Genomic DNA, 12,036 nt, shown 5'->3' with positions numbered 1-12,036 from the left:
CACTTATACAAATACAAATAGACTCACATTATCATTAAATAAAGAATGTAACCACAATATCTTGTAACCAAACTTTATTTGACACCCACAAATCATGTCATGTTTGACATACAGCAAACATTCACACCCAGTGGTTGTTCTCTTAAGCCCCCGCAGTGACAGCCTAACAGAGAACAGTGGATTGCTAAGCAGGCAGGCAGAGCAGCGCTCCAAAGGCCTCTGCTGTCACGCATAGACTTCCTGAATGTAAGAGTTCCAGATGTGCTTTTGGCATTTCCTGTCTAACATTCTCCAAGAACACACTCAGCCTCTCCTTACTGGGCTTGCTACATCTTTCCAAGACACAGACCCAACAGCCCACTCAGTACATACTCTGAAATAACCATGATATTTTTACACATTTATAACACAGGCATATGCTCTTACAAGCAAACACTGATGAATAAATCCATGAAATTTCTAAAACTGGTCACTCCTACACAGTGTCTGTATTGTCAAATCAGTGGGATGGTTGAGTTTCTCACACAGTCAAATGGAGTCGGGAAAGCGCACAGCTTTGAGGTTTACTGGGGTCAGCAGAGTTCTGTCATCAGTGTTTCCGCATGTACTGTCCTGTTCCCTGACATCAGAGTCCAAACAGGAAGCCTTGCAAAGGGCTGACACCGCTCTTCAGGTTTAGAGAAAAGGTCAGAATAGTCCCTGAACAGGCCAACTCCACAGCAGTGGAGACCCAACAGAGTCTTTTTGTCCTTGTGTCTCATAATATCTGGTGACATTATTGGAAAAATGGTTGAGTAGTTTAATTTTGGATTGTTTACAAGATGAGTAACCTTGCATGATTCCACAAACCTTGCTTATTCCCAGGGTTAGATGTGTAATCCACCATGCCAAATATAGCAGCACTGTTACACAGCCGAACTGACCTGGCTCATTACTGCTTATTTGAGTTCATATAATGCCTCTTTGCCTTTAAACTGCTGTTAAATAAATTGTCAGAAATGATGATTAAAACTGGGAATAAGAAAGAACTATTCAATTCAACTGGAATAAAAAAAATGTATTTTCTTTACACAGCCAACAGAAGATTTCTGACTGAATGAGTTTTGTTTGATGAATTTTTAATAATAAAATATATTAAATAAACTTGAAATATATTAGAATTTTCAGTCTGTCCACCAGTTTGGTCCAGAATAAAATATCTCAACAACTACTAGATTGATTGCCATGAAAACTTGTACAGATATCAAAGGTCCCAAGAGGATGAATCCTAATGATGTTGGTATTCCTCTCACTTTTCCTCGATTGCGTCCAACAGGTCAAAATTTTCACTTATCCTGTGAGATATCTCAACAATTATACATGGATTGGTATGGACATTTATAGTGTCTAGACAATGTATTTCCCTGACAAAGCAACACCATCAGTGTCTCAACAACTATTGGATGATCTGCCACAAAATTTGTTACTCATATTCAGGTCCGCCTCAGGATAATTACCATTAACCTAATTTCTATTTAATGTTTTGGTTAAGCAAATACCTGCAAAACTAATGGAATTTCCATTAGCCCCAGCTGTACTTAGTTTTTTAGTGCTAATTAGCAAATGTTAACATGCAGACACACTTAACTAAGTGTTAAGTGGTGAAACTGACAAACATTATGCCAGTTAAATATCAGCAGGTTGTCTTTGGCCTTCATGAGCATGTTGACACATTTAGCTCAAAGCGCCTCTGTGCCTAGATACAGCCTCACAAAGCTGCTAGCACAACTGTAGACTTGTCTTCTTTAATAAGAAAATCTATTAAAAAGATTTGAAATATATTACTATTTTCACATAACCAATGTATTACTCTTCAATCCAAAGCCATGATCAGATTCGCAATTTGTATGGTAATTTGAGAAATCTCTGATGGTGGGATTCTGGGAAGTTGGGGGCCTAAACCTAGAGTCGCAGTTGACTTTGGGAAACCCTGCATTAAGCATTAATCTGAATTGCAGCTTTGAATGCTGAGTGCTCATGGGGCAGCTCTGGAGATACACACAGGAGACAGATCTATGTTCAAATAACCAGGCCACCTGTTTAGTAATCCTGCACCACACAAGTAACCAAGGGGTGCAAAAGAAGAGAGGGATTGAGAACATTGTGTTCCTCTGTCCAGCTGGGTCATATTCTTTTGCTGCTATGAGGTTGATGGACACTTGCAGAGACCAGATAGGCATCAACAGTGTTATCCATAGATCTCGTTTTCCACCCAACCAGTCTGACTGCTGCAGTGCCGGCTTTGAGCTCTGCAGGTCTCATAGATGTCATTGGTCACAAAACCACTCTCCCTGTCCGTGCATGACACATTCTCATAGTCACCGTGGGAGTCCTGAGAGGACGTGCTGGAGTACTTTGCCATGATATCTACTGGCATGCTGCTCTCCAGAGCAGTGTGAGGCAGTTTGGTAATGTCACTAAAGGCATAAGGTCCTTGTACGGAGCAAGGTGAAGCTGTTTTTGACAGCCACGGTTTTGATCTGCAGGGATAGTTTTCTGCTTCTGTCTTCCTCCTGAATGTGAAAGAAACAACATTAAAGAACAAGGTGGGATCATTACAACATGGTTTAAAGGGAGACATACTGTTAATACAGTAAATCCTTAGGAATGTGTGTTCACATTGGCCAACACTAGAAAAATAATTGGAGAATTGCATCAATGTGCCATATTGATAAATTAACAAGTGCATTATACACAGAAATATTTACTTCCTCTGCAAACAGGACATTATTTTTTCCTAAAATGCTTCTTTGTATGCTATTTCATTCATTTGCATGTAGAAAGACTATGTTTTATATTTGAAGTACAACAGGTGAGCACATAACATGTAACACCTTTTGGCTTTTACCTTTTAACATGATGTTTGTAGCAGAAGAAGCCAGCAGCTGCAAACAGCAGCAGGAGGAGAGCAGGAATAGTTGCATAAAGGATGTAGGACACATACAGGGTGTTGTCTGAGAGAGATACTGAAAAGGAAAGCAAATCACTTGAAGGCGTAATTTCTTTTTACATGACCTTTATCCTTGTTTTAGTATTTATCTTTATTTTATCCTCTTGAATGTTTAAGGCACATCATGGTTCTCTTATCACTTGAAACACTGATTTTAGTAGTTTCCCTGAAACCAGATAGGGCATTAACCTTAAGTATCAAAATTAAAACATGAGGGTTTTTTAAAATCATTTTCTTACCTGATGATTCAGGTAGTACTATTTTAATCCTCTCATCACTTTCTGTAGTTGAGAATAGGTTTGGCCTCAGAGATGGAACTGGAGCAATCAGAAAACAGTTGAATATGACAAGATAAAATATGTCAAATGACATTCCTCATCTAACCATTGCAGATATGAACTGATTTCAAACAAAAAACAAAACACGTGAAAGTATGATTTCAAATGTTTAAAGTATTGTGTATAATAAATTCCATGCATTATGCCTAATTGTTTGAATTGCCAAGTTTAAATGTTCTTGGTGTTAGATGATGGGATCTCTTGCATCTCTATACAAATTTACCTACAGTGGCCTATTTCTGATTCACCTTTGTAAAACTGAAGATTTTAACTATTTTTTTCTTGAATAACATCGATACTTAATTAAGTGTAAATACATAATACATGTTCTGTGGGTTACTACATGTGACCTGATTATACAATTTTTTTTTTTCCCCACTAGAACTTCATTTACACAAAAGCAAAGTGACTTAGTTGACCACTGAAGGTGATTTAAAAAAAAAAAAAAAGTAGTCGTTTGGTGGTTTAGCCTGACTTTGCTTGATCTAAGTATAAACACAGGTGCTGTCACTTGTTATCTATATCTCACAGAAACTTCATGCATACATGAACAGCATGTGTGGGGTAATGAAGTGCATGTTGTACCTGCACGTGCAGTGTTCCCTTCATCAGTAAATACTGGCACTTTTTCTGTGAAAGACAGAGGAAGGAAGTTTAAATCATTCAGCAAGATTTAAAAAAAAAAAAATCATGTCACATTTTATGTTTCACTCAATTAATAAAAAAGATGAAATACATAAAGGCATGCTTAAAAACCATTTAATATTAGAAATAAAAAGAAAATAAAAAATACACAACAGGATGAACTAATGGAAAATGCTGTAAAATTAATCAATTGAACAAAATGAGCCCCCCTGAAATAAAAAATTATAGGTTCATGCTAAATTGTTTATTTAAGGTATCAGGCAGATATATCTTTTTGGGTTGCCAGAGAGCAGAGTTTTACAGTAATCCAGGCAACCAGCATTAAAACGGCACATTACTTGTTTAGTGTCAGCTGTTAACAGTCATCACCACAATTTAATAGTGGTCAGACTCAGATTTTGTGGATTCAAGAACCAAATGAAACCAAGAGCCAAATAATTCCCAGTACTGCACAGCCAGGCACAACAGCCCAGTGTCTGTGATCCACTGGCTCACCTTCTGGGTATTTGCAGACAAAGTTGTTCTTGGAGTTGCAGTTGTTGTCATTCCACTGGAACAGGAAATGACCTTCTTCGTCAGGTGGCGCAGACGGCTGGTGGTACAGAACCACACACATTTCATCACCACACGACGGCTCATCCCAGTGCCAGTTCCTGCAGCAAATAAGATGCACAAGTTTAGACTTTTTTCACATTTCATATCACAAATTGGACAATTTACATTATCATATGAACCGTTTGACTTTATATTTGTATTTCTCATTCTCCCCAAGTCTTGCAAAAGGACCGTACACATTCCAACACTCCCACACAAGCAGCATTTCATCCAATAATCTTTTCTAAGTCACAACTGACTACGGGGTTTTTCCACTGACATTTCCTTTTTTTTTTTTACTGCGCTGTGTCCTTCATACCATTTTCACTGATATAGCCAAAACATTCATACGTAAAGAGTAAAATGTAAAAAAAAAAGAAAGAAAAAGATTTAGACCTGAACTTGGCCTTGCTTCCATCCAGCCAATAGAACTGCGAGGGGCAACCTTGGCTTTTGGTCCCTGCCCTGTTGTGCTGTGGGTTCCGGCGAAGCCCGATCCAGAAGTCTCCATCTCCAGCCTGCAGCTGTTGTATGAACCTCTCAATCAGTCGCTGCTCACTTTCTGTTTCAATGCTGAGCAGCTCGCCTCCATCCAACCTACAGGCCTGCCTGGCATCCTCAAAGGTCAGCCTTCGCCTGCTGTCCTGGATGTAGGACACCTTGTAGCATGGCCGCTCTGTCCCACGCCGGCAGATCCTTTGGCCTGGATACCACAGTCAGCATCAGGGAGATAACAAGATGATGAGTGCAGGGTTTTTGGTTTCTGAGGGTTCCTGTGGCGCCCATGTGGCAAGAAGATTATAAACAACTTACAGTATCATGGACAAATTAGGGACCAGAATTTTTGGGTTGCATTGCTTTGCCAAAGGTTTCCCACATTTTCCTGCAACGTGGGTAGAGTAAACCATATAGTAGTGAAATTGTGGTGTAAACACAGTTTTTTAGGGGCTTAAATGAGATTTTTTATTTCCTACATTGATCTAGTGCCAGTCAAAATAGTCTTGCTGCTGTGGTGCATTGTGACAGGCAGAGTCTGTGAGTCTGAACATGACTGAAATGCAGTGCTTTGCTGAGGTGGCACAATGAGTAGGTTAATTATTGACTGACTATCTTAATTATGGCTTTTTACAGTATATCAGTCTTGAAAGACACTGATGGCATATCACAGATAGGATATATATATTTATATAATGTATAGAAAAACAACAAATTGCATCAGTGGTCCCAAAGCTTTTTTGTTTTTTGCAACCCCTTAATATAAAGTCATGTTTATATCTGATCCATATCTAGAAATAGAAAACGTATGAGATTAAGATGCGAGAAAGGAGATTTTGCACAGTTTTGTTTTTTAAAATAATTACACAGCTGGAGGAGCCCTTATCAAGATTCATTTCAGGGCCCCGTTTAAGTGTCCCAGTGTGAGAAACCCCTGGGTTAAACACCACTAATATAAAGAACAACTGTGAAATATTTCTTATTTCATTTCAATTTTCCTAGATAATTGTAAAATGGAGCTACTCTAGAGATATGGGCATCTGTTACATAATTGTGTGGTTGATAGTGATCATGCATGCGATTGTTATCATTAGTATTTTCTGTCTAGTATCTTTCATACTAGTCTAATATTAGTAGTATTCTTTCAGGTTGTCATTAAAACAAGTATGTGGTCTCCTGACTTCAAATCAGTGATCAAATCGGTGGCCTGAATCACAAACACTCCTCCTGTTGTTGTTCACTTTCCACCACATCACGTGCTGCCGTGCTGAGTTTGACTGCAGTCTGTTTATCATTATAACGCTCTTCTTCAAGACGAGCCTGCTCACAACCTTGTAAAGCTCTTAGACCTAGAAACATGAAAATAACAATTCGCAGCACCGCGAATACACAGTCCACGCTACATGCAAACTTAAAGGATAAAAAACAAAAACTCTTGATAAAAACAAACAAGTCGAAGTCCTACCGTGGAAATGAAATACACAACATGCGTCAACAGAGAGTAAGAAGGGAGTTTTTCGTTCTTCCGAAGTCAGTCCTTACCATTTAATTTAGAAGCGGATCCAGGGTGGAACAGAACGGCGATAACGGTGCCAAACAGCTTCATAAAATCCATCTCTACATGTTCACCCGAGTCTGCGGGACGATTACTATAACAATCAAAAGTGTGAACCTCTTTGTTGGAAGATTTAAAACTCGGAGATAAACACACACTGGGTTACAGATAGAGGCGGCAGAGTCTGTCCAGTCAGAAGTGGGTCGTCTAGTGAAGGCGTGCATATGGCGTCTACTGAGGAAAAAAAAAAAACATGAAGAGTGAGATAGTCCCAAGATTCTTGCTTTGAAAAAGAGACAGTATTGATACTTTCTTGTCCCTCTACATGCAAACCCAAACCACAGAGGTATGAATCTGTGCATTTGTGCAGTCAATGTGCAGCCTGTGCCCCCCCCCCTTAATCCCATTTCACATATAGTAATGTCATTAAAATGGAATCAATAGAGTTCTTTGTGAAAAACACCATGCATCATGCTCCCTGTAATAAAATAAAGAATGAGCATCTCTCACTCTTACTCCACTACACACTCACTTTGACTGAGTGCAGCTTGGGGAAAAATAGCTCAGAGGAGAAAATTAAGTGAGAAAGCAGAAGCAAGGTTAACTGCAAGAACTTCAGTGTTCCCCATTAAGCGTACAAGTCAGTTTTTCCTTTTCTTCGTCTAGTAAACATGCTGAGCTCCCTTTGATGTGATACAGCTGAGCTCATACTGATCACAACTGAAAAAAAAACCTAAACAAAAACATCCAAATCTCCAGTAAAACAAGTGGAGGTATTTGAAAGGAAACTGGCTCAGACCACGCTGTGAAAACACCGTGCAAAGAGAAACACAGAAAGGACAAAAAGTGAGATAGGTGCAGAGTAAGAGATAAAGAGGAAGGGATTGTGTGAGAGAGATTGCCCGTGGAGCAGGAAAGCGTGGAGGGGAGGAAGGGGAAAGGATTTTTCTTTTTTTTCTTTCTCTGAACCATACTTCCTGTTCATTGCTTTGGGTTGGTTTCCAGAATATGAATGGTTGTGAAAGTCTGGAGCAGTCATATAGGTTATGCAACAACACTAAATCATTTTACACTGCCTGATCCAACCAAAACATCAGAATGAAACTTTCCCCCGCAGAATACTGGGAGAGCGGCCTGCTCCAGCTGTGGTTGAATGATGGTACTGTTTGTTATTGTTGTTGTTGTTTTTGTTGTTGTTGTTGCTGTTGCTGTTGTTGCCATGGAAAAGAATGTCCTCAGCACTCCACTGCTGTTTGTTCTGGTTAAACAGGCTGAAGCTGTGGAAGTACAACTGTGTTTAAGTTCAACTCCAACCTGTTTCATTTAAATGAGGTTCATTGTAATATTTCTGTGTTATTCATGTGGTGGGTTTATTGGACTTCACTTCAGCTCAAATAGCAAATGGCACAGAATAAGGCAGACAGCGCATATATAATGGGATTTAAATAAACCTAGATTTGTAAAAAGAAAAAAAAAAGTATGTAAAGGTTTTGAAGTAAACTATGAAAGTCAACTTGTATGTGTGTCACTGCATTAGGGGACAGGTCACTTCAAATTGATGCAAAGTTACCTTTATTCTGTTAAATACAGAGTTCACAAACGGTCGCTGAATGGTTTTATTGGCCTGAAAAATGTTGTTCCCAGATATCAACCCAACTGAACACCCATCCCAGATCGATTATTATTATTATTTCAGCTTTTCTCTTCTGCTTACACACATTTCTCTACTGTAATACACTAACTATACACTTATAGTTCAGACGCTCTCACCAAAATCAAAAATTACTTCCTCATCTTTACAAAAGATATATGCCACAACCTAACGCCATTAAACCACACACACCTCCCAGTTTAAACCATATAACAACACATGCTCTCAACACAGCACTGAACAATTAACAGTAAAATAAACTTCAAAATTTGTATTTTGAAACTTAAAAATTTAGAAAATACAGATGAGAGATTCCGAAAAGAAAAAAAATATTATGTAGTAAAAACTGAAGATTTGTAAGAGCAAAAAACAATTCAACAAAAAATGATGATGATGATGGGCTGAATATGTGATGGAGAGATGATGGAAGATTTAAATCTGGAGAGGTTGTTACAAGACATATAAAAAAGACAGAGAAGAGGTCAGCTTCAAGCTCACCACAGCCTGCAGTTTATCCTCATCTTGTGTTGTATGATTTTAATAAAAGCCATCAACAGATGACCTTGCGAGCGGAGTAATGAACAGCAGCTCCTCTCTGGAGAGCTGAGAGAGGACACACAATCACAGGCTGTGTTTCTGTGTGTAGCTCTGTTGTCTACCACCTGGCTTCAGGCCATCCTTCTGTCTGTCTCCAAGCAGACACACAAGTGTGTTTGTCATGTAGGAGGCTTGTTGTCAGACTGAGCCTCTGGATGCTTGTCATGTGTGACCTGGATGGATTTTTCCTTGTTTTGGTTTTTCAAAGCGTCTAAAATTCATTTGATTACTGGCCGGCGCACGCAAATTTCCGTCATGTGATGAAGAGCTGTGACTGTGTGTTACAAACACTGCCCCCGTTGAGCTTTTCCCACGTCACCAATATGTTTATTGTAGTGCAAAAGGATCAAAGATTATTTATGCTAAATAGAAATGTGTCATGGATAATTTCACAGCAGGACTTTAATGCTGGGCTGTATATATATAGGAGCTATTGTGTAATAATTCATCCTGTCATGTTGTATAAGCATTGGAAAAACTGTATGAATTGATGTATGAGCAGACTTTTTTGTAATCCTTTTGTAGATAAACATGTCTCCATCAGGATTAGGGCAGACGTACATTTAGATTAACCTGCTAGGTGGCCCAGCAAAAATGAGTTACTGGGCTCCCATTGCCCTCTGTTTCTTTTACTCTTTGTGCAATATGTGTAGCTGTTATTTGCCAGAATACTACCTGGACCTAGATTTTCTATTTGGTTGTTTAATCAAACACAAAATAATTTAGAAATATGTGATATGTTAGCACAAAACTGAAAAATAAAGCTTCTAACACTGACCCTCATCCAGCACCTCAAGAGCAGGATCCACCTTTAGGCCCTTGTCTTGTTAAGTTAAGTGCAAAATTTCAGTTAATATTCAGATAACCCAGAGCTTTCAGGGCCCTGGAGCAGTTGCTCATTTTGCCCAGTTGGTAATCCAGCTTTGGGTCAGAGAGTGGCTCGTGGTTCAGGGAGAAACACGGTTTTCTGTTTACTACAGGTGTTGTTGTGTCTTAGTTTACTCCAGATTATTTAGTACATCTTTTGTTTATTGGAATGGATGATGATTGGAGTTTTTCTGAGAACAAAATAAACAATGGCTCTCACTGGACCGCTGTGTGTTCATTGGGGAGGAAGTTGTGTCTCTTGGCTTGAACTCTCCAGCACTAGTGACTCATAAATCCATTAGACCCAGAGAAAAACAAGGCGTTTGTGCTCTGTCTAATTTTGGCCAGCAGATGACACCATACTACTCATGAAATAAGGCAGAGCAGCGACTTGCTTTTGAAATGAATCAGTTATTGGCCAGTGACGACGCTCAACAGTTACTGTACTTATGTACAAGTCTCAGGTAATGGTACATGAGTACTTCCACTTTATGCTACTTTGAGTAGCATAAAATGAGTAGCAGAATTTAGCTTTTTCTTCTTTCCCATTTATCATCTCACAACACCTTAAGATTTATCTAGTGTCTGTTTGGAGGGGCCCGACCCCTAGGTTGGGACCACTGGACTAAAACATGCAACTATAAATACGAAGAAGCTACAGCAGGTAAAATGATAAAATGCTACTTACACTTCCATGCATCAGTATTAGCAATCCAGTGTTGCCATATGCAATACTATATAGTCATGGGGGACATCGTTCAATGATGTACATTTACTTTTAGTATAATTCAAATATTTTAAATTCATACTTAGGCTAAGTAAAACTTTGGCTATTTACTTTAAGCCTAAGTTGTATCTAAGTGAAACTTAGGCTGTTTGATTCTTTTAATGAAGGATCTGAATGTTTCTCCCACCACTGAACGACACTTAGCAATTTAACCTCATTTCATATGGTTTATAATTTCAAACATAACAGCATTATGTCATAAGAGGAAATGTATTTGGCTAATTATTGCTACACAAGTAAACATTGTAAACTCTTTCTCGTAGGCAGAACAGACAAAAAACTCCTCTGCAACTTTGGAGTGTTGCAGGAAACATATTTATTACTCAGTTTATGTGATATTCACACCCTGAGGGGTCATTAGCTACACTAATGATCTGCTTTGCTGCACATGCCTGCAGAGTACAGTACCGTCTCCTCACAAGCTTCCCAGTGTATCCTCTTTCTTCCAATACTAAATCTGTGTTCTCCCCAGGGCCTTGTTTTCATTGTTTTCTAAAGCGATTGTATGTCACTAACCATTGTCATGCACGATGAAAGGAATCAGTAAAGATGTGCTCTAATCATTGCCACAACACATTGTGATTATAATCCTGGCAGTCTGGTCATTCTAACTTTAGACTGTAGCCTCCCTATTAAAAATGGTGACTCTATGACTAATTTCTTTATCCTGATCTGTGCTATTCTATTAATGATATAATCATGTACCCATCATGTGCTATTATATTTCTATGTTAGAATTCACATACTGCTGCTATCCTATGACAACTTTTACTTTGTGACAATGCATTTTATTTTATTTTTAAATAAATTATTTAGCTTCTCTGAGGAATATTTTTCCAACCCATAAAAAAACTCTTGATCCTTCAGTTCATATATCAAAATCCCTCTGATTGGAGATACATGGTTTTCATGGGGGAGCGACAATTCTGGGGTCCGAATTTTACATTATGTGTTTACATGATTATTTGATTTAGGGATTATTTGTGGTTTGTTATGACCCCTCAACCTATGGACAGGTGGACATCATGTCCAGACACCCTTACATAACCTGCAATTTTCTCTCACCCTGCAGCCGAAAGGGATTACAGGAAAATGAAATGGAGAATGTGATTAGAATGCAAAAGAATGGCAAACAAGATGTTTCCAAACAGGTGTCCTGGGAGGTAAAATCCCTGGACGCAGAAGCGAAATGAAGAGGTTGTAAAAGAGTGACGCATCTATGGATAGTGTAACAAATGTCTCCTCTCACCACAGGCATTTTGGCAAAAGCACTGATGCTCCTTTTCATCCTGTATTTCTGAGGAACAATGGGGGCTTCTCAGTTGAGCGGTAACAGTTGTGGCCTATAGCTATACTCACCTCCAATGCAGTTCTAAAGAAACAATAGAGGAGAGGTTTGACATGCAAGGGAAATTAACAAAGCTTACTCCTGGTTGGTTGAGTACTTCATAGCTTATGGCGATCATGATCACCTTTCAAGTCTTCAAGGTGTTTCATTCAAGTCATGACTCCACTATT

General features: G+C 38.8%; 1 protein-coding gene across 2 annotated transcripts; it reads right to left on the bottom strand.

The window, feature by feature from the left end:
- Window positions 1-59: 59 nt before the first annotated feature.
- On the bottom strand, window positions 60-7,524 carry laynb (layilin b). 2 transcript variants are annotated; one of them, XM_023419906.2, is made up of 8 exons: window positions 7,149-7,524; window positions 6,604-6,850; window positions 4,963-5,269; window positions 4,468-4,625; window positions 3,913-3,957; window positions 3,229-3,306; window positions 2,888-3,005; window positions 60-2,552 (listed from the first exon to the last, which is right to left on the bottom strand). In XM_023419906.2, the coding sequence occupies exons 2-8, from the start codon at window positions 6,674-6,676 to the stop codon at window positions 2,228-2,230; spliced, it is 1,104 nt and encodes a 367-aa protein (XP_023275674.1). In that variant the 5' UTR covers window positions 6,677-6,850; window positions 7,149-7,524; the 3' UTR covers window positions 60-2,227. The 2 variants fall into 2 exon arrangements, with proteins under 2 accessions (XP_023275674.1, XP_023275675.1); XM_023419907.2 differs by having other exon boundaries at window positions 6,604-6,847.
- Window positions 7,525-12,036: the final 4,512 nt, after the last annotated feature.

This window comes from Seriola lalandi, unplaced genomic scaffold (assembly GCF_002814215.2).
Source record: "Seriola lalandi dorsalis isolate HSWRI2012SDOR001 ecotype SW California unplaced genomic scaffold, Sedor1 jcf7180002054613, whole genome shotgun sequence".
Taxonomy (NCBI): domain Eukaryota; kingdom Metazoa; phylum Chordata; class Actinopteri; order Carangiformes; family Carangidae; genus Seriola; species Seriola lalandi.
The sequence above is the reverse complement of the archived record's forward strand: the minus strand, read 5'-3'. Positions and strand labels throughout refer to the sequence as shown.